This window comes from Schistocerca americana, chromosome 6 (assembly GCF_021461395.2).
Source record: "Schistocerca americana isolate TAMUIC-IGC-003095 chromosome 6, iqSchAmer2.1, whole genome shotgun sequence".
NCBI classification, from domain to species: domain Eukaryota; kingdom Metazoa; phylum Arthropoda; class Insecta; order Orthoptera; family Acrididae; genus Schistocerca; species Schistocerca americana.
In genome coordinates this window covers 336,324,074-336,348,514 of record NC_060124.1, presented here as the reverse complement: position 1 = coordinate 336,348,514, position 24,441 = coordinate 336,324,074, and the positions used below count along the sequence as shown (strand labels likewise).

The 24,441-nt window shown below is 39.0% G+C and overlaps 1 protein-coding gene across 1 annotated transcript in view; it reads left to right on the top strand.

The window, feature by feature from the left end:
• LOC124620128 (odorant receptor Or2-like) overlaps positions 1-17,156 on the top strand; it is a 61,477-nt gene extending 44,321 nt beyond the window's left edge. Inside the window, exons 5-7 of the mRNA XM_047146799.1 lie at positions 12,407-12,511; positions 15,388-15,549; positions 17,094-17,156. Coding sequence (XP_047002755.1) covers positions 12,407-12,511; positions 15,388-15,549; positions 17,094-17,156 — 330 coding nt within the window. The remainder of the gene's footprint in view (positions 1-12,406; positions 12,512-15,387; positions 15,550-17,093) is intronic.
• Positions 17,157-24,441: the final 7,285 nt, after the last annotated feature.

Below are 24,441 nucleotides of genomic sequence, written 5' to 3'. Positions count from 1 at the left end.
CACAGATTAGTTCTCGTTTCTCATCCATATTTGTTGAAGTAACCAGCGTATAGCTGAAACTACAGATTCTTGTGATAAAATTTTCTCTGCCTCGTGATGACTGGGTGTTGTGTGATGTCCCTAGGTTAGTTAGGTTTAAGTAGTTCTAAGTTCTAGTGCGCAGAGCCATTTGAACCATTTTTTTGTGATAATATTATAGTCATTACCTAGCTATTTCGTCTTTTGTATGATTTGTATTTCTCTTATTACAACAGAACAATATTCTTTAATTTTACTGCCACATTATCCCAAATTCTATGTACGATTTGAAATAATTCGTGAACAGATGTTCAAGATGATGGATGGCATGGGTTTCTCAATCCTTTCAAAAGCACAACAGTAATCTGCATTTCGTAGATTACTATCACAGCTATACAAAATGTGCAGTAAGTAAAATTAACTGCAGAAAATGACTAATGGTAAAATAATGTTAAATGCAGATAATAAAAGCATATTAGTGAGGCATGTCATAAAAAAGAAACTGAAGAAGCAGGAAAAATGCAACGGGAACACGTCTTTTGGTACCATTAATACTTTCGCACATCATTAGGCTGTTGTTGCATTAAAGACAATGTGCTAAATATACTGCTGGGCTTTGTTGATTAATAATCATTAACTTTGATTAATCCGGTTCCTTTAACTACTAAATTATTTCGATACGTAAGTTCTGGACAATATTTATTAATACTAAATCGCTTTCCAGCGCACTGAAATTCCACATTACACACTATTTGGCTGCATTCTGTGCCCTCAACTTAAATGCAAGAACTAGCTCTTAGTGGGCTGCTAACGCTCATCCTAGTCTAATGCCAACTGAGTAACTACTATTCTTTGCGTTGTCCCAATTTATATCTTTAAGAGAACTGTTTCTCTGCGTGGCCACCCTTGTCTCACTAGAGTCAGACTCCAACTAACTCTTTACTTTCTGTGTTTTGGTGTCAGTGTCATTATATTAAACTATCAAGGGTACTGTTCCTCTACATATCCCCAAGCTTCAATGCATAATTTATTGGTCAAGTAAAATTTGAATTTAAAGTTATAAGACGGAAAAAATACATAATTACGTTTAGTATGTAAATTAGTTGTTTCAGTACAGCAGCAGGTATTTAATTAATACCAGTAGCCATTCAATTAAAAGCCATACAAACGCAACTTTTACATGAACGCAACTGAAAAATTATACTGCAATTAAAAAAGATGCTATGCTGCAACATTAGTTATTTACATAAATAAAATTAGATCTTGTATGAGAAGAAACCAATTATGATTATTGTATGTATGTTAGTGAGTAAAGGTTATGAGGTATGTTGATAGGTTATTTTTGTTTAAAGTCTGTATGTTTGTGCATTTTTAAAAACGACTGCCTTTTGGAAGGGCCTGAAGATTATTTGTATGGACCGTGGAAAAGCGGTGGGGAAATCACTGTCCATAATATCCGGTCAACAGTCCACAGTTCACAATAACATAAATAAGAAATTTCCATATATACATTGGGTCGAAGCTTACTGCTTCACTAGTCCAGAAATTTCTCGAGTACAACCTACAGCACTATTATTAAACTAGATCTATCATTACAGCTAATTTATGCCTGCTAGGAAAAGAATGATACAAAACGTTGCACAACTCACTTACTTCAGACCCACTCTCAAAAACTCAGCTCCCTATTATTCCTGAAACATTTCATTCTGTAGAGGTGCCTCTTGAAATTGGTAATGCTTATCTTTCTCAGCCTGTCTGCAAGTAATATCATCTCTTTTACACTTAATAATCCCATTTACACATAGAGTCACAGTGTCATCCATATTCACGTTTTCGACTTCCTTTTCGAACTATTCCACCAATTTCAAATCAAAGCAGTGGACGAATTCATGTACTTTTATTTGCGGCACATCGGCTAAACCTCTTGTAGCGACGGTGTTCTTTCGCATCATTGAAATTTAAATCATTGTCATTTGGCTCTACGTCTTCTATACGTCTTTTAACAAGCTGGCACAGCTCATTCGTATCTTAAACATGTAGTACTTGCAACCCCCCTCATCAGCCCCTAATCCTCAGAATTTTGCATTACTGAATCCACATCCTCCTGAGGAAATTTAGTCAGTGGATTTACACAATTCAGGTAAATGTAAGCATACGCGCCATCTTCACTATCACCTGTTACGTTTAAGCTATTTGGGTCTTCCCTGCTACCTGTAATATTTTCTTTTTTATGCTTATCTCACTTTATAATGATCCCAGAACAATGTCTATTAGACAAACAGTATTGTTCAACAGATTGACAGTACTGGTAGATGTTACTGAAACGTCAACCTGTCATCGATTTGAGTGTTTTGATTTAGTACTTTGGTCTATTTGTCAGTCACTGACTTTAATTTTGTCTCCACCTAGTAAGTACCAGTTTCCTCATTGATGGGAGTTAGTTTCTCTCATATGGCCAAGTGTATTCAACAGTCATGTTTTCATATCAGAACGCATTTTGATTTCCATTCAGTCTCAACTATACATTTTCTATATGTTTGCATTCCTCATAATTTCTATGTCCTTAATGCGACATTCATGATAGTAATCACAGGGCCTACCATTAGTGTGCATTTCCTCTTCATCAGCAGGCAGTCCCTCTACCATTCGAGAGATTCATTGAATCCATCAGCATTATCTCTAGGTGTCGAAATGATTAATTTCTGTCAGTAGCAAGGCAGTTTACATTCTAACCCTATTATTCTCATTTATACTTTCTCATTTTCTGTCAGATACGACAAACACAAAACCCACATCCTAAAGAATTTTTTCTTCGGTTTACAACCACTGTGATTGCTGCAACTGTAAAATTTTCTTAATGCGATATTTCGTTTGCTCTGTGACCTGAATTAAAAAATTGTTTTACATTGTATCATGACATCAGCTGACCAGCATAAAACATCTCCAGAAATAGACTTCTCATAAATGAAATTTTCTTGCGTTCAAAACACCCATTTTGCAACACTTCTTCGAAATAATTCCAGAACTGTAATACATGTGTTCGCTTGTATGGATATTGTACACATAAAGCGAAAGCGGCGACAATAGAAATAATTGTCGCACAGTAGTATTATAAAAATTACTAAAGTTTATCTGTTTTCAATGTCAGCAATGCTAGAATTTAAATCCTCTCCTCAGAATTCTACTGCTTCTAATTCGTCAGAAATTTTTTTGTCAGTTTCATCACTTTTTTCTTTCCGTTTTGTTTTTTATATATGTCATGCAATTTGGAAAACTGATGCCTACTTTTACTTTCAAATCATGATGATTTGAATCAGTTTTGTAGTTTAAGGTACTTATGATATCATTCATTATCACTAGACTCTAAGTCACGTGTAGAATTCGATGCCATTTTATTTCACTGTACTTTAAGAGTCAGAATCGATTTTAAGGTTATTCCAAGAATTTTGGAAAATAATAACTGTATCCAATCGGTCGTCTCTACGTTTCCATTAAAACTAGTTTAAAGAAGTCTGTGGCGCCATCTGACTCACTGGAATCCTGGAACCCTGAGTTTCAGTTTCATTGTCTCACACCTCCAGCAGTACTCTTTTTTACTTTAGTAACCTCAACATGCATTACATTATCATCATAAGTTGGTTACCTTTCTCATTGCCCTTATCAATCGATTTTGACTTAGATCTATTTACCGTCTCTTCGGCATCATCGCGAGAAAGTGGTTGTATCTTAATTTTCACATCCCTCTTTCCAGTAGGTTCAATCTTTAAAAACTGATTATAAGCAGTTAATACATATCTTATATATTCTCGACTTAATTTATTTTCATGAACTCGACGAGTAATTCCAGCGTGGTGTACCAGTAATTATGTTGCAAGACTTCGCGGCGTAATGCAGACAGCAACAACAGCAGTGGTGGCTGTGACGGCGATGGGTATCGCCTATGGCAGTAGCGCCAGTGGGGTATCCGTCTGACATCGGTGAATGTACACAGCAGCTTATACACCCACGCACATCTGCGATGATGCACCTTCTCCCACTGCACTCAGTGCTGGTGGAGGCCGAAACGTAGCGTCGTCTTACTTCCTCCCATCACACTCAGATTCGCCTTAGATATCAATCGCAGTTCAGACTTTACAGTCACGAACAGAAGATAACAGTGTTTTCACTGTTTCTTTCTCTGGGTCTTGCTTCTGTATGTTCCGTTTTGGGATCCTGTTTGTACCTATCAATTTCAGTTCCTACACCGATCACTTCCACTGTTCACTTTGCCGCACCAGTTCGTATCATTTGTAGGATAGAGGGTAAAAGTAATGAGGATTGTTGTTTGGCTATTTCTGTTGACAGTTTGAACCTTCGTGCCATTTTGAAAAACCATGATTATTTTTGTTGACAGTTTGAATCTTCGTGCCATTTTTCAATACCAATGCTTGTTACAAGGGCCTGAAGATTATTTGTATAGACGGCCAGTATGTGGTGGAAAATGTGCTGCTCGTAATGTCCAATACACAAGTCCACAACTCAGCCAGCCAAAACTGAATGAGGGGACTTATGACCACAGCAGTTGAGTCCCATAGTGCTCAGAGCCATTTGAGCCAAAACTGAATGAAAATATTCTACTTTTCTATGTATAATTCAGAAGAATCCGGAACTACGATGATAATGAAAAGTCTGCTGTCGTTTGATTAATGAGGGCATTCTGGTAATGGTTATCATGCACAAGAAATAAATTAGCAATACGGTAAAGTTTTCTTATCGTACTCAGCATTTCACACGGTTTAGAGGTGACTTATACTCAACGATCAGAGTATTCATCATTGTTGCTCCGCCTGCTAATAAAATAAACCTAGTTGGTCGCCATAGATGTGGCGAATGAACTACGCCGATTGCCACGTGGGCTTGTGTAACATAGCGGATGGTACACAAAACAATGCAGCAAAATCGAAATCAAGAATTTCCAATAAACAATTAATACATTAATGTTTACTTTTAGGCATTTGCACTGGATGCGAGCGACAACTAATTCGACTGAAAACGCAGTCTTGCCAATCATCATAAACGCCATCCTCGACTGATCGGACACAATCATGATCAGAATTACGGCACATTCTGAAGTGTGGCAAGACGCATGGAAGACAACTGAATCAACTCCTGAGACTCTTCAGTCCTTGCACCCATTTTGACTACAAAATTATTTGTATTGTTGTTAGTTAACAATTAACAAAATTTCCAATATTTATATGAGAAAAACTGTGCTATGCTTACCTGTAAAACATCAGATCGATAACTCTTAAACTCTGTCTTTGAGAAATTTTCAAAATAAACAATACATCGATTCTGAAGTGTCTCTTTTCTGACTTGTGTACCTTAGTCAAATATTAGAAACTTCTTGAAAATTGATACGACTCAATCATTACATGTACTAAATTCAATGTTGTAATTTGAGCTCATTATTGTGATTATAAAAGTTACTTAAGGCAACAGCCTTGCCTTAGTGGATACACTTGTTCCCGTGATATCACCGAAGTTAAGCGCTGTCCGACGTGGTCGGCACTTGGATGGGTGACCATCCAGGCCGCCATGCACTGTTGCCATTTTTCGGGGTGCACCCAGTCTCGTGATGGCAATTGAGGAGCTACTCTACCGATTAGTAGCGGCTTCGGTAAGAACACAATCATAACGACTGGGAGAGCGGTGTGCTGACCCCACGTCCCTCATATTCGCATCCTCCTCTGAGGATGACACGGCGGTCGGATGGCCCTGGTAGGCCACTCGTGGCCTGGAGACGGAGTGCTTTTTTTATAAAAATTACTTAATGCAACATGTTTTTAAGCTTTTTGTTTCAAGACTCAGTTTTTACCTAATATTTCAAAACGTAAAACTGGTAGTTTCGTGAAAACCTTTGCCATACGTTTGTGACTGTAAAAAGCTCTATAATCAGAAGTATTACTTTTTACTTCTAATACTACACGCTTTTGAAGTTTCATTAAGTGTGAATTTTTATGGAAACTCATCAAGAGACCATACTGAAACTCAAAACATATTTCATGTATGTAGTTATGTATAATCTTGTCATGTCTTGCTACATTATTTAAATGTTAACACTATTTTAGTTTATTACACAATTCTTTGTCTGCTATGTACAGACATGGATTAGGCAATGCTGACTTCACCTAGAAGAGTGACAGTGAAAACCTCAAAACTCAAGTCTCTCACAAAAAGACTGTCTCTCACTTGCCACCATAGACGTAGAGATGTAGCATTTGCTTCGTCACATTGTCAGTCAAGTACCTCCTCAATTTTGCCTCACACTGTACATAATTACTGTAGACGATCTCTCCTAACGTAGTCGAAAGACAAAAATATACTACATAACCTACAAGTCTCCATATAAGCAGTTGTGTTAACACCTCCTTCTCCCCTCCCCCACCCCGCTCCCCACAAAAACCACCTAAATGGAATATGTGTAGCTTACTGTAGTGTAATTGGATACGACCAGCAATTCACAGTCCATGTGTTGCACTGATTTAATAAGAAGCACAATTTGCAGCATGTTGCTTAATGAGATAGAACAAAAGATAAGAAATATAGACATTTACATAAATGAGGACATGAATATGTGAAACACTGCATGATATGTACAGCCCTACATGTGAACAGATAGTTGGACTAAGTGAAATGGTTATATTGGAACACTAGCATTTGCCTACTGAACAGGTGTCATAAGCTTAAGACAGTAAAATCTTATGTTGTTCAATAAGTAGCAGAATGTTTTTAATACCATAAGTGAAAACCATTGATATAATGAAATTGTAGCAGTTAGATACCTGTAAACATGATTAACAGTTAACTATGATATTGTAAAACCTACTGAAGACCTTGAACTGGCAAATTTGTATATTATTACCTCATGAGAAGCTTAGTGTCACGTACAGTCGCATAAAAGTTCGAAAATTGGCAATAGGGAAGAAAGTAAGTTGACACTGAATTTACGATCTATTTATGCAAAACATCTACAAATTTATACATACCTTGGCATAATAGATTTATAAAAGTCATAAAAAACTCATCCATTAACACATCGTGCAGCACTGGTAATTATTGCACTGCTGTGAATAACTGGAAACACATCATTAGGCACTCCTTTTAATGTCCTGACTATATGTTGAGCTTTGCTTCACGCACAAAGACGCAACTTATCGACGCGTCGAGTTTTGTCATCGCTGCCCCAGGGGACTAAAGAACAAGTAAAATCGTCTTAAACACATAACTATTTATTCTGCTTTGGCACGTTTACTGTATGTTGATCTGTTATCCACACGTAATTATTTCTTGGGGTAGAAGGGCTGTGACGTTGTCGCCGCGGGAGGCAGTAATGAGTCCCAGTTAACGTGACAGCTGTATAGGCCCGTTGCCACTGTAGTGTCGCTACAGCTGATTCGCGTGCTCGCAGTGGTCTCAATACTGACTAGATGTCGAACTTCAGCTGTCTGAACGTGCCGGCCAAAGATGCTGTTCTTTCGTTTCTTGCTTAATTAGAACTAGGTTTCCACGAAATGTCGCGAGTACGTAAAATGAAAATATTTTTCGATTCTGCTCCCACATCAGCTGACTACATCGCATTTTCATATGAAGTTCACAGCCAGAAAAATGCACTGATTTATCACGAACAGACTGATCGAATTTACAATATGGCGGACTATGCAGATGAGAAGAATATGCAGGCACTTCGTAGTTCTGTGCTCAGAGATCAGGGTGAACATGTAGGTAGTATTGAGATAACCGCGTGCACCTCAGTGTGGCTTGACTAGCGCCGCCAAATAGTTGACCGATGAGGTCGGCCCCGCCATGGCTCCTTGCGGACTCCACTGGACGTCTCACCAACACGAAAATACAAAACTTTACGTCAGCGTTGGTCATGCTGTCAGCATATGACTCTCGCGTTCCTAGATACCTTCACATAAACGAAACATTCGCTACGCGCCCTACTGTTATTTTTCTGCTGTAGCTTCAAGCGAGTTACAGTGCTCAATAGCGTCATCATAATACTAAAATATAATTGCTACATGTTCTTTATAACTATTTCACTTACATACAGAGTGACAACACCAACCTACTAATGATTCCTAAATAAAATTAACTGTTATTCGAAACATTGTCTACTTTTTTCTGAAGGCTACACACGCTAGTCTGCCATGACCTTTCCATTGCCTCTCATTAATACGTTTGCGTTGTATTTTCCGTTCTGGCTCTGTAATTCACTGTAAGTCTTCGTCTGATACGTAATCTGGGACGCAAATAGTCCAGCGTTTGCACAACGGGAAAACATAGCTCTGCATTCATTGACGTCAATAACGTCCTCTCATAATGAACTGCACAGATTGTATCTTACTGACTTCTTGTCACAAATGCACACTTCGTATGAGCTAAAGTTGTCTGCTATGCTGTCATAAAGGTTCTCATAGCTAATTTTAAGCTGTTTGCAAAATTCGGTCAAGTAAATCTTCCACCAGTTCAGTTGCAATTGGTTACAAAATTCTGAAAGAGTTTCCCACAGCGAAGTATCTCTGCACGATTAGAACACAATTTGCCAAACAGTGTTCTATACTTTATGATTCAAACGATTTACATGGAACAATCGCTTTGTCATTAAGTACATATGGTGTCTCAACACTTCCTACATTAGTCATAGCATTCTTCATGCCCCGACGTGAATTTTTAATTTCTTGAGTTCGTCCTTCGATTTTTTGGCGAAAGATTTCCATTTTGTTGGAAAAAAATTTCAATTTTTTGATGATATGTTTCAAATCTCTGATTAAGTTTTTGAAATATTAGCCACTGTAAGTCATTGCTATGCTATGCACTGTCGAATCAAAATCACAAATGCGGAAACGCTCTCTGGAGGGGGGTTGGGGGGGGGGGGATGTACAACTCGAAGTATTATCGGTATTAAAATTCTGTTCTAGATTAAATGAATCGTCAAACTGTTCTTCTTCAGCAATAATATCGCTATTGTTTTGCTCTGTGTCAGCCATTATAAAAATGTTCACAACAGTTACTGCTCGTTATAACAGAATAATGTACTCGGAACTTAAAAGTTTCTTCGCGAAATTAATTTTTTTTCAGAGTTCACAGTTGCTTTACTATTCACAACTAAGCAACGTTGTATCCAGTTGTAGACTAAGCCCCGCTGTAAAAGATTTCACGTTACACGCTTTTGAGCGGTGCTCTGTGCCATTAGTGCAACCGTTAGAACCACCTCTCTGCATGGCCGCCCTTGGCTCACTGCAATCAAACACTAAGTAACTCATTGTCAACGCAGTTGCCGCTGCCAACCGACCGCTTGGTGAAGTGATGCCGGGGCTGGACTTCATTTAAGGAGTTTTAATTCGACATGGTATCACGCTACTATAGGTTTTAATTTTTAATGTTGACTGTGTCTTACTCTGGCATGTTATAGTAATTTTACGCATCTGAAGAAGGCTAGATCATTCTAGCCGAAACCTGGGTAAAGACCAGAAAAGTTTCGCAGCTGAGGCGGATTTTTCAATATATAAGTAAATCACAGTTGCTGACGGGCCTGCAATGTGGTAAAAATTCTTAGATTTCTATCGTCACAGCAAAGCAAACATCCTAGAAACTCAGCTGGTTGTATTTATTATTTGTCACCTAACCACAGCAAAGTTTTCGGATACACGGGATCTCAAAATCTTGGTCACACCGAGAAGAAAAATTTTAATTTAGTCTTTCATGTGAGAAATTGTCAACGAACTGTACAGACCAACGTTCTTCAAATTTTTGGAAGCTAAAATAGAAAAACTTTCAACTGTATGGGACCACCCTCACCTAAAGACTGCTATAAGCGACATGTCTATAACTTCATCTGCAATGCACTCAATGAAAGAGAAATGAGACAAACACTCACCTTAGGTAACTGAGCATACTAATGCATAGCCAAGTGAGTGAAGTACGAGTTGTGCATTGGACGAATTGCGCTATTGTCTCAGTGAAATTTACATGCTTCAAGCACAGCATGAGAGGGCACCGGACAGCATAATTTGAGAGACTAGAAGCGAATTCTCTCCCTTAGAAACAGTTCTCTGCGGTATCCTAAACTTTCCTAAGCTCTCCTATGTGGGGAGATTGAATGCTGCGACCAATCTGACAAACGAATATGTTCTCGTACATGTGGGGGAAAGCAACTGAATCTTCTCACTCAAAGCTTGCAGAAAGGATCATAATATTCGAAGACTTTGGTAGTGGCTTGGAACAGTCTCTCTCAATTAGTCAGCGCCGACCGTACCGCGTCTGCTAGCACGAGAACCAATCTGGACTGGACAGTCTGTCATTTCTGGAGTGAAACAAAGAAGTTTTCTCGCCAGGGAAATAGCAGGTAGCACTCTCCTCTTTCAGATACAGATAGGATGGCCATTTTGATTCTCAGTTACCCTCTGGGGAAGATTTGTCGCATCCGGTGTCATCCCTACCTGTGCCAACCAGATTAGCACCAGCAACTCTGCACACAGACCATATCGAAAACCAGGAACATTTTCACCAAAACCGGCGGCTACCGAGAAGGCACCCATTCCCTGCTACGGAGACACTCTGAAAAACCTCTTCCCGACCATACGGATCTGCCTAGCTTTGAGGAGCTACCCCTTTTTGGCGAGAAATAGAATATTTGCCAGTCCGAGCAAAATGTGATAAGCTCACACAATTAATCGTGACAGGCGAAAATAATAGCAAAGTGACATGTGACTGTCATGTTTCAGTTGCGCTCCATTACCAGAATTTGAATAAAATGGACTAATGAATAACACGAATATATACATTTCTTCTAACTGAACAAAGTTTCGTTTCTGAAATGGGACAATCACAAAATCAACCATTACAGACTTTACAATAGTGGCGCTCGAAGCTCTTGACAAGGATGACTGTATTGCAGCCATTTTATCGCACTTGTACAAGACTTACGATTCTACTGACTAGAAAACACTGCTAGAACCGCTAGGTGTAGGAGCAATCGTGAACAAATGCTTCAGGGTGGAGAAGACAAATATAGGGCTAAAATTTTCTGATGATAAATTTTTTGTAAGGCAATTGTCAGACTAGAAGTATATAAACGTAGGTGTCCTTAGATGTGTTCTATTGGCTCCAGTTCTTAATACATATCAATAACTTTCCAGGTACTGTAAGACATGGAGTAACAACTCACTTTTTTGATGACAAACACATCAGTAAATAAAAAGTGAGTATGAATATATCAAACTGTGTGCAGTGTCAGTTTATGTACCAATCTCTGGTGCATATCCATATCACATATGCATTACTGAAAGCTCTACACAAGGCAGAGGACCAAGAACCAAAGAACCAGTGAGGGTTCACAGTAAAAAAAAAAAAAAAAAAAAAAAAAAATTATAACATAAGATTTCCCAAGGAAATCAAGTATCTCTTCAAAAAGGCAGCTAAAACATTCTTCTTAAGTATTAGATAATACACAATTAAAGATTACCTCGTGGGCTCACTGTAGTACTTAATAATGAAAGGAGATAACTGTAATACACTGACACATGTCAATAAACGATCAAGGTTTACGGCTTTCACAAGAAAATTAAATGTAAAGTGCACGAGAGCAATATCTTGTCAGTCTACTGAGTTCAACATTGCACTCACCACAGGTAGATGCTGACTCAGTTTTTGAAGTGGACAGGTGGAAGGAAAGGAAGGCAGACATGGAGCATAGATGAGTGTTTATGGCCCTGGAGTCAGTTTTCCGCACAGAGTGTGGTTAATGCAATGGGCATGGTAGCATCTTCAAGGCCCAGATGTCGTCAGTAGGTGTCCGTAGTGTGTGTGGCGATGAAGAGAATAACTACGTTTCACATTACAATTTGTATGAGGCAAATTGTGTGTAAAACAAACAACATTGTATAATATGGACCAACAAAAACGGCAGGACAGCTTTTAAGACACTAACCACTTACATGCAAGGATAAAGTTTGCCTTCGACATGGTTTTCCTAAATCTCTTCAAGCAAATGCTGGAATGGTTTCTTCATGAAGGCATAGCCAACTGCCCGTCCTGTTCTCACAGAGCACACTTATGTATACTGATTCTGTACAACTGAATTCTACTGTATTATCATGATAATTGTAACATCATTCTGAGACGATTCTTGGATGAATAAAACTGAATAAATTAATGAATGATAAGATAAAATGACATCAAAAATAAAACTAATTTAAAATTATAATTTACTCATAATTACAAATAGTGGAAATTCCCGAAATCGACCCTGAGGGCTAAAAGAGCTTTGAAGACCCTTTTAATATATCAGTTATAGCCTGCGAAGAATTTTGATTTCTTGTGCCTAACAGCAGCTGTTTTACAGAGAACAAATGGTATGCAACAGACTGGGAAATCCGGCAGCTACCTGATTGCAATGCTTGCGGAGCTCTTTGTGTACTGCTACTTTGGAGATGATCTCATTAATGAAGTAAGTTATTCATTGCGAAAATGTTACTTTCATTAGCACATGCTTTTACTTGAATACCTAGACTAGCGTCATCACACATTTCCTTTTAAAATAACAAATAGATACTAGAATACATTAAAATGTTCAGGTTGTAGTTTTAGGAACCCAGTTCCATATGTAATATCTGAAGGTCCTTGATTTAAAAACAACAGACTGACAATTAAAATATGCCTGTTTATAAAAGTATAGTAAAAGGACTTCGCTCTAATGTTTGAAGTAACCGTTAATCGAGTTGTCATAAATGTAAGTCATTTAGTTCTTGCAACTGATGATAAGAGAATAATTTTACATACATTTATCTTCCGAACGACTGCTGTTTGCTACGGTAACAGACACTTTGAGGCTAATGTAACCTGTAGAAAACTGGAATATGGAACAATGTCGAGAGAAATTCGATACATGATTAAGTCTACTCCCATTTACAGCACGTAGAGATTAAACATAATATCAACACCACGAGTTTTATATCGTGTATTATTGATGAAGCCATATCACAGGGCAGGCCAAAATTATTATAATTGTAGCTGAATAGTTAATTTCTTATTAGAAAATCCATTTCACGTCCCTTATTCAAAAGGAGAGTGATCATTGGGTTTACATAAACGTTTTCCAGCTAATTACAATTAAGACTAACAGTCTGATGTTAAGTGTGTAATTTTTCAATAACTGTTCACTGTTAAACATTCAGTTTATAATTTTTCAGTTACCTAATATAAATACGAAACTGAAAGCCTAATTAGTTGTGTAAAAGAAGCGTTCAAAGTACGAGTAATAAGGAGTAAGCGTAATAAATTAATTTGCAACATATGAGGAAATTTATTTTGCCGCCTCATTACCGAAGAATCTGTAACGATGTTGTTCAATACTTAGTGACCCTGTATTAGATTCAGAACTGATTACCGAAAATAAGGTTTCCCTTCTGTCCGTCTGTGTGAATTTTGCTGTTTGTCTCATGCTAGAATGCATTAATCACTACAGTTTCATCCAGATAGAAAATCATCGTACAACTGAAGTTAGTAGTAAACGCTGGTATATGACTACACGGTTTCCTTACGTAGAAACCACGTATAACTAGAATTACTTTGTCTCATTCTCTCTTACTTAAATAAATAGTTGAACAACTTATTTATTAATAATTATCCTATAAAGTTATCATTGTATCCATATAACTCCATTTATTTTAGAAACTCTCATTAATTTGCTTTTGCCGGCCGGAGTGGCCGTGCGGTTCTAGGCACTTCAGTCTGGAGCCGCGTGACCACTACGGTCGCAGGTTCGAATCCTGCCTCGGGCATGGATGTGTGTGATGTCCTTAGGTTAGTTAGGTTTAAGTAGTTCTAAGTTCTAGGGAACTGATGACCACAGCAGTTAAGTCTCCTAGTGCTCAGAGCCATTTGAACCATTAATTGGCTTTTCTGAACTTTTTTCCTAAGAGGTTAAAGCATTGAGACAGACAGTCTTTAGTCCACCGTTTTTGCAATTTCCCTGATGTACTTGACCAACATGACTGTCTAAAAGCATTTCAGAACAGTACTCAACGACTTACCCTGTCTCTAAATCTTCACTGTTATCCCACATGATCAGATGGAATCCTCATACGCCAGAGCACTGTCCAAAAAGACAAGAGTACAGATCCAGTCTTCGGTTCAAGAACCTATTTCTCTCTAGAAGTGTCATATTACTATACTCCCTGCTGTAGAATAAATGTTTTATACACGGGCAGTTGGGTCTTTCGAAAAGGGAACTCCTTTCGTCTCCTATTCAAAATGAAACTGAATGCATCTCACGAATAAGTTGACATTAAATGAAAGATAACTGAAACCTGCAGTTCTAGTCCACCCATTTTACTTGCTGGATCAGCAACTCTAATGTGTGAGTGCAGGTAGTACCGTTAAACAAAGGAATATGATGATAAGTAAAATTTCATATTTCCATTGCGGTTCTGACAATATTAAATAGTGGATTTCATCGATTCTGAAGCTTTCACCCATTATTTGATACATATCTTTTTCTTTTATTCGCAAGATACAATACGAGGGGGAGTTGGTAAATAAGTTTCCCCTGTTGACTGTGGGCAGAGTTTTGTGATATGGTCGAAAGACAAAACGACAGGTGAATGTACACATGCAAGACACCGATATGGCATTGGGAAGAGGTCGACCGCGATCAAGCAGATGGCGCTGTCGCTGTGCCTGCGCAAAGCGGAGGCCAGCCGCTCAGTGTTTTCCCATAGCTGTGGAGAGAATGTGCGTTTTGGAGTCGTGGTCAAAGGCAGAAGTGTGAGCTGTTATCCGCTATGAATGGGCACGTGGAGTATCAGGCGCAGAAATTCGTATCCGCTTTGTTAAGGGGTATGGGTCAGGTGTGATGTCAAGGCAAATGGTGCAGTGATGGTGCCAATAATTCAGTGATGAACGTCAGCAAGTGCAGGACATACCGAGACCGGGACAGATCCACACAGCCCCTACAGATGCAAATGTCAGGAAGGTGGATGACATGATTAAAGCGAACCGGCGTATCACCAGCGATGGAGTAGCGGCAGAACATGGAATCGGACATGAACGAGCTCACAAGATCCTATAAATCGGTATGACATATGTCTCAATGTACCGGTACTTGGAAATTATGTAGAAAAGTAAGGATATGTCTCATCTTTAATGTCCCATTCTCTTTTTTTTTTCTTCCTTTCACTCACAACCCTGACCACATTCGACAGGGGAAACTTATTTTCCAACTCCCCCTCGTAATATATCACATTTTAAAAATTTTGAAAGTATTATGAGTATAATGGTCGGTGGGTTACAGTGACTTGGTACTAATGGTGGTGTCATTTACAGAGCGAGAACGTGGCGCTGGCAGCGTACGACGCTGTGACTTCACTGCAGGAGTGCCCCCTGTCCATCAAACGTTCGCTGCTGCTTCTGATGCACCGCGCGCAGCGACCGCTGCGCATCACGGCCGGTGGGTTTTTCCCACTCTCCAGGGAGTCCTTTGTCTCGGTACGGAGACTTTTCCAGTATTCCTGAAATCTTTTGTACTTCGTTTCCTACTTATAGTACAGATTATGTCTAGAGATCCACTTTCATCAACACTACTTCCATGCAGTGCCCGCTGGACTTATCTTCACACACTTTTCTGTCTTACAGGTCTGATGATATTTAGTTGACGTGAAACTATAACTATTCTCTCTTCCTTCTCAAATAGGAGCTGATAAGTTTGTAGTTTTATTAGTTAGAGCATGATTCATGAGTTAAAAGTGTTGCCCAGGTGGAACTCTGAATCATTTGTATCAAATTATAATAAACTTGTAGTTTTTCCAAACTATTCATGTTGTAAGCTGCCACAGAATACGAGTCAGCATTTTGCGACAAAGCGTAAGGCATTGTGTCCCTCTAGTAGCTAGATTGCACTTATCACACGATTAGTGTAGTAATGGGTATACAAAGTGGTTAAATAGACTAAAGCTACACTGCACAGACATTAGCTTCTGTTTCCATTGTGGGGGGATCTGCTTCGACCCTAGAGCTCATGCACTTTTAAGTAAAATTAATAAAGCAAGACTAGTGCAGCTAACACCTGACGCTTTCTAAGCCGAGAATTGTGCAGAAAACATGTGCTCTTTGTGGGAAAATACTATCAGGAAACTCTATCGTTGTGACATCAATTCTAGGAGGCTTCTGCTAACTCAGTTAGAGAAAATACAAAGTAGGAAACAGATGAAATTATGCACATTTAAAATTACATGATGAAGTGCAATATGTGTGAAATCAATTTACAGAAAATATTTTAGTATGCTTTAAAGTATTAATACTGATTTAAAACCCTAATTAAGAAATTATTTGTAGCCTTTGTAAATTGGTAGTAAACTTAAATAATTCAACAACCGAGTGAACTCAGTAAAATATTTTATTAGCGTAATTTCTACAAGAATTAGTGATTTTGCTGTTGTTCTTTTAACTAGTTTTTACTTCATGGTTAAAAAAAATACCCATATCACGTGGTTTAGAAAATTGACTTTAATCTACTCCTATTGACCGCTAGTGATTGCTTATTCCGCCAATGGCTAGCGTGTAAATACTTGGCGTTCCTTCCTTCTACACACTACGCTAGCGAAAGAAAAATGATTTGTGTTATGACGTTATCCCCTCAATCGACATTGCGCATCACTGTTCTTGAACTTTCTAGAGAGTGTAGGTCTCCACAACTGAGCGTTATCTCGTACGTTTCAGAGATACTTGCAACGTATTCATAACTGTGATATTTAAAAACTCCCTCAATTAGAAGTTTACAAATTTAGTATTCATTGCAATATATTCTGTAATATGTTGCCAGGTTCTGCTACGTTAATACCAGCAACAATTCGGAAGGGAAACATTACCATAGTCATGTCGTAACGGCTTAAGAATTTTTAATCTCAAGGGATAAGTTACGTCAAGCACGGTACTACATATATCCGATGTGGTGAAAAAACTGTGTTATTTCTGAAGAAGAAACACTTGACTAAATGTGGAATCTCCAACTCATGACTCTTTTTCTTTTGCAGGTCGTCAATGTCTCTTACTCATTCTTCGCCATTCTACGAAATTTCAAGAATGAAGGGGAGTAACGAACTTCATCTTGTAAAACTGTTCTGACGCTTTGTTCCGTTACAAAGGAAGATTACATCAGGATTGAGCAATATCACTTTATTTTGTTTTGTGAACAAGGGATTATTTTTCTCCTGAAAGCGTTTGTTACGTAGTATAATACAACAAATTAGTGTAATAGTAAAAGAAAAATTCGTGAGGCAGACATGAGAACAGAGTTCGCAACTATGAAATGTAGTCTGTAGCAGTTGCAGTCATAAACATTTCTACACAGTTCATAACGCATGCTGTAGTCCTAGAAAGGCCTTATTACTTAGTCGGCTATCAAACATATTCCTCCAAAGAATTAGATAGATATTTAGATGCTGATTTTTTATGTATTTTATGTATGTTTATTATCAACGCACACTTGAACACAAGTATTAGCTACCTGCAATGTTTATACAATATATGGGTTAATATACTCACCCTCGAAAGTGGTTTTCATCACAAAGAAAATTATTTTTCACAAAAACTTGAAAAAACTGCCACACTAAGAAGGAGACATAAAGCTGAATCAATTATCACTATATGACAGTACAAATGGTTACAATACACATGAGACCTTGCTATGAGAATTCGTTACATGGAGGAATCAGTGCATCTGCACGCCAGGCATGGTATGAAATGGTCCATGAATGTGTACAGCTGTTCACATAATATCCGTCCGGGGTTGAAATATGCCTTCGAGAGGTACTGTAACGGGTTCTATGTTTTCTCTAGCGTAGCAGTAGTAGCATCAACTGCTCTCATCCAGCAGATGTCAAGCTGGCAATTACATCTACAGTTATACTCTCCAAATAACTGTCAGTCGCATGGCAAAGGTTCTATCCACTGGTGCACCAAACCGTGACATTCCATTGCCGACATACATTGCAACGTACCTCATTGTCATCTCTGTCGTAATCCCCAGCAGGTATGTATGGTACAGGACAGACCAATAGTCGACAAAACACACTCCGCTATGCTGATAAAAGATGGCATTTTAGAGCCAAATAGAAATGGCCTTCGTTCCCAATTTCCAAAAAAGTTTAAGTAGTTTTTATAGAAATAACGGATATTTTGGCGATGCTAATGACTAATTAACTACATTCATGAGATACGGAAAGTATGTATGTTCAGTATCAAATTTTGATGAATATACTCACATTTTCCATGTAAAAATGCAGGGTTCTTGTCAGCGGGCTCTTATTCTCCAGTGAATACACAATTTCACACAATTCCTTCTCATTTTATAACAAATTTTTATCTTTCACAGAAATAAAGCACTTTTTACACGACTTTACTCACAATGTAACGATTTGCAGAATATTTTTCGAAAACAAAACGTATGCTATATGCGCAGAAAAATATCTGGCAGACCACAGCTCCACTGGCAACTGATAGCCCGCATCTCGTGGTCGTGCGGTAGCGTTCTCGCTTCCCACGCCCGGGTTCCCGGGTTCGATTCCCGGCGGGGTCAGGGAATTTCTCTGCCTCGTGATGGCTGCGTGTTGTGTGCTGTCCTTAGGTTAGTTAGGTTTAAGTAGTTCTAAGTTCTAGGGGACTTATGACCACAGCAGTTGAGTCCCATAGTGCTCAGAGCCATTTTTTTTTTGGCAACTGATAGCAGGCTGATTATCAACTAACTGGCTTGGCGTGCATTCAGTTCTGAATAACAAATTACGTTTTTTCCAGAATTTACTAAAAGCTGTTTGGTCATAAAGAAGATTAATATTTCATCCGGTTTTACACACAGAAAGACTATAAATAAACATTTATGTTTTTATACGTAGAGAAATCTATGTATAAAAGTGGTAATAAAGTTGTTGAATATAGTCGCAACGGAAAAATTTAAAATATCATGATATGCCTCGTGGCAAGGTTTGTTTACATTGATAATTAATATCATAGCAATTTTTCTACAGGAACTGTGTTTTTCATATAAATGTTGTATTCCCTTTACAAACTTGAAGGTTTTGTAGGGGTGACGTGAGGAAAATCGTTTGTTAGGTAGGCATGTAACAGGGTAGTTATGGTGGCAGGTGGTTACGTCTAATCGGCTGATGTCATTTGACTTCCATTCTATCTCTCTGACGTAGTTCGAGCCTCATTCATGTATCTGTGAGTGTAACAGAAACATGGCTGAGTACACGTTTGCAGAATACACTGACATGATCCTAAGTGACTAAGCTCACGGTACTGGAAGAACTGTTCGTCTCCTATATCAAGATCGTTCTCTACAACGTCCGACTCCCTCGCATGCCCGTTTCGCCACAATTACGGAACGGCTTCCAGAAAGGGTACTTTCAGCACCAGCAGACATTGCTGTGGTGCCTCAAAGAGTGGCCGCACTCTAGAACTGGAAGAGTCGGTGATGCATGAATCTAAAAATAACCAGTCAACAACTACAATATCAATTTCTTTGACTATTATTGAATGGTAATGTAAAACACGTTTATACTGAGTCATTCCTAATCCATTGCTTGTAAAAGTTCTCGTCTTACCAACGTTTGTTCAAATGGTTGTAAATGGAAACGCTTTGTTTCCGGACGAGGGTTTCAGTTCAAAGTGCTTCTTTTCACTCCTCTCTACCAAATCCTAGAAGTGTGCAACGGGAATTTCCAAAAACCGCATAATAATGGTTCTTAATTTCATTTATAATAAGGTATAATTTGTTGTAGATGTAGATGTAGATGGTTGTAGATGGAAACGATTTGTTTCCGGACAAGGGTTTCAGTTCAAATTGCTTCTTTTCACTCCTCTCTACCAAATCCCAAAAGTGTGTAACAGGAATTTCCAAAAACCGCATAATAATGGTTCTTAATTTCATGTATAATAAGGTATAATTTTCTACCACATAAATTACATTTGGAAAACATCCAGTGCAGGTGGCATGACGAATAAATACAAATTAAAAATTTCATAGATACAACATCTCTTTGTAAGGCGAAAAATGTAGGATGACACTTCACTAAAGAGTGTAATAATGTTATAAACAAATATGGAAAAGAATATAATTCCTTAAGTACTTCAGAGTAAAACGTACTTATATAACGTCCATAAATTTCATATTCTACGAACGAAATCAGAATAAACGTCGCCCAAAACGAGATGCAATCGCAATTCTTAAGTGAGAATGGAAACAGAAATTTCGATTGATTTTGAAACCACACAATCTTTGTTTATTCTAAACTGCTGTTTCTACTTTCATAATCCGCAAGCCACAATATACTGCATAGCGGAGGGTACTTCGTATCGCTCCTACTCGTTATCATTCATGTTCCATTGGGATGTGAAGCGAAGGAAAAACGATTGTATGCTTCCATACGAGCTCAGTTTTACCTTTTCTAGCGATTGTTGGGCGATATGTGTGTTTGTGAAAGTAGGTACATTCTGGAGTCTGATGCGCATACTAGTTCTCTAAACTTTCTCGTAGTGTCCCGTGAAAATAAGTCAGTTTCCCTCAAGGAATTCTCATTTGAGGATTTCCCTAACGCTCGCGAGTTGATCTGAACTAACGGCAACGCATCTAGCAACTGGCCTACGAACTGCTGCCTCCTTTATAGAGGAGCTACATTTTCCAAAGTCGACGAGTCGGCTTACTTACAGCTGAATTTAGTTGCTCGTTTCGATTGTTGACCCTCTGCAACGTTGTGAAAAAGTATTTAATCGGCGTGGCTGTGTCAGAAGGCACGCCACCAATACTGTTTTCTAACATTACGAGACCGGATCTCCTATCCCTCTTCTTTAATTTACATCTCCCAGTCAGATAAAAACGACACTATCCCGCACAAAAAATAGTTCCATATTGCTACTTTTGAGCTGATTGTAGAGAATAAACTCTGAGACCAGGGCATGAGTATGACGGGTTACAGGCTGCAGCAGAGTATCGAACCAGCGACGAATGAGAATCCCATTTCTCAGATATCGATCCTTGTCCCTGCAGATCCATACAATGATCTTCGAAGTCGACAATTTGTATTAGAATACCACTTGCTTAGAGAAGATCTCTTGCTTTTATAGTAATATACAAAATGACTGTATAGGGCCAACGTGAATGCTTCCCTTGCAGTTTTGATCTCTTACTCTATACAGACAATTTCACATATCTTTCGTGACCTGTCTGACAGATAGTCATTCTTTCTATGTGATGCAATTATAAAAAATGTTCATTGTAACTGATCGATTTGCTTTCAAGTTTACTGTACTCCAAGGAAGTACATTCAGTTGTCATTCTGTACGTATAGTACACTGACGGAGTAAAGATCACAACACCAAAAAATAATTGATGCAAGACAATGAAATTTCGGGAATGCATTTGCCTGGATGACATGTTTAAGTGATTAAAACTGAAAGATCATAGCTTAATGTAAGTGCGACACAAGCCACTGCAAATAGTGTGAAATGCTGGTATATTAATATTCCGTATGACCGCCATAATGCTGAATGCAAGCATGCAAACGTGCATTCATTTTGTTGGAAAGGTGACGGATGCAAGTTTGTGGGATGGAGCTCCATGCTCAACACAGGGACGATTAACGCTGCTTGTGGATGACACTGGAGTTGTCGGATGATGCATTTGTGCTCGATTGGATCTGATCTGGTGGTGGAGCGGACCAAAATAACTTGTCGACATTCTGTAGAATATGGTGGGCTACAACCACGGTATGTGGACGAGCGTTATGCTGTAGGAAAACACAGTCTGGAATACTGCTTATGAATGGCAGCACAACAGGACAAATCTCCAAACTGACGCACAATTTTGCAGCCAGGATGCCTGGGCTAACAACGAGAATCCTCCTGCTCTCACACGAAATCGCACCTCAGGCAATCCAGCGCGTCGGCTGCAGGTCCTCAGCTGACCTCCTTCAAACCAACACACGGGCATCACTGGCACCGAGACATCCAGCTTTCATCAGACAACACAACAGATCTGCATCCTGCTCTCTAATGAGCTGTCGCTTGACACCAATGAAGTCCAAAACTGCTAGTTTAAGGTCAGTGGAATACACGGCTCAGGGCGTCTGGCTCGGAGTAGTCCTTGAAATAACCGATTTGCAACAGTCCGTTGTATCACTATGATGACAACTTCTGCTCCAATTGCTGCCGCAGATGCCGTATGATGCGACAGGGCAGTACACCGAACACCGATGGTCTTCCCTGTCGGTAGTGGCACGTGGCCGTCCAGAGCGCGGTCTTCTTGCAACTGTACATTCTCCGGCACTGCCAGGAATCATGTACAGTGGCAGTGGCAATATAGCGGAAGGAACATCCAGCTCCTCATAGCCCCACTGCACGATCTAGTTCAAGCCCTCTGAGATGTTAATAGTGGCGTCTTTATCGCCTAAAAGGCTTTCTTGACAAACATCAAGCCACCACGTCCAATCTCAAAGGTAACTAACGCTCATGATCGTTACAGCGTGTATTTAAAACAGACTGATTTCCGTCCGCATAGTGACGCTACTAGCCCCCAATTTGAATAGACATCTTCTTTCAGTTGTAAAGATACGTCTACCAACTTTCGCGTATGTCACAGAACTCCTTCTTCGAGTTGCGTGTCTTTCGTTTTTTGTTCTGATTATCGATTAAAAACAGTTTTTTTCTTCAAATCCGTCGTACAATGTGGTGTTTATTGCCGTTTTTTACAAGTTCTGAAGCACCTAAACCAGTCAGGGGTTGAAGTCGAAAAAGTTGGTTACACATTCACCCCTCACAACCCGCTTTTTCTTTTCCTGCATCTGCGTCTGTTTGGAGTTCAATTCACTTTTGTGAGTGTACACTATAGTTGTCTGCACTGAAATAGCATTGCAATTTCACGTGATTTCCAGTCAGCTAATAAAGAGGGAAGAATCTGTCGGTTTCACAGTATGTAAACAGTAGGAATATCCCACGGCGACGTGGCACTACCGATAGGGAAGGCAACCATGTTCGGTGTATGGCTCTAGTGCATCGTAATGAATGTACAGCAACTATCTCATCAGCGATTGGCCCCACAGTGACATAATCATTTGTTACAAATCGGTTACTTCAAGATCAGCTTCGAACCAGATGCCCTGTGGCCTGCATTTCATTGACCCCATACCACCACCATCTGCGACTTCAGAGGTGTCAAGCGAGAGATCGTTAAAGAGCAGGTTGGAGACCTGTTGTTTAGTATGGTGAAAGATGGTACTGCCTCGGTGCCAGAGATGGGTGTGTGTTGATTAGAAAGAGCCTAGTTGAGGGCCGACAATCATTTTCTGCTAGACACACTGGATCGTCTGGGATGCGATTCCATGTGACGCTCCCTGACTGCAGATTTGTACGTCAATCTGGTGATTCCACCTGCTGCACTGCCATTCATGAACAGCATTCCAGGGGGTGTTTTCCAACATGATAACGCTGGCCTACATACCGCTGTTATAACCCAACGTGCTCTAAGTGTGTCGACATGCTACTTTGGCCTGATTGGTCACCAGATCTGTCTCTCATCGGAAGGCGGCTCTGGCGTCCTGCACCAGTAGCATTAATCGTCCCTGAGCACGTCTTACGCCCTACTTTTAAAGAAAAACTATTTTTCATCTATAAAAAGGGAAATGTTGCATATTATTATCTATTCTTTATTTACTGACTGATATGAATGTAAATTGAAATGTGTCTCGTGGAAAACTCTTAAAATTCAAATAACCCTAAATTTATTAACTATAACTCATTGGCATTGTATACTGGATCTACTGCAGAAGTGTAGGACTCTTTTTCAATGGTACTTTAAAAATTCTTTAGTCTTTATCTAATCACACATACCATTCTCATCTTTCACTCCTACACATATCAGCCAACAAAGTGCTGAAAATTTTTTTCCTGTAATGTATCCCTCTGTATTTTACTGTTTCGGAATCCATAGTAAGTAGTAATAATCCTCCTCAATCGCAACGATACATTTAATTGGCTCAGTTTTGGCTTTACTTCTTTCTTCGTAGGATTCTGCTGTTTGTTTTGTCAACCTATTGGGTGCCATTCCTTTAATGTGCCCACAAATTTCGGTCTTCGTTTTCTCATGTCACCATGTATTCTTCTATTTTCTAATTACTTCTCAGCCAGTAAGCTTCCCCAGCTGGAATTTTGGGGCCTAAAAGTTTCCTGAAATTAGAAAATGATTTTTTGTTGTAAATATTTCGTGTTAATCGGAATGTAGTTGCCGTTTTTCGACAGCGACCGTTGTTTGCGGCTTTCTCCATACCATTTTCTTGTATGATTTTCCCAAAGTATTTAAACTGAGAAGCAAATTTTATTTTTCCATATGTT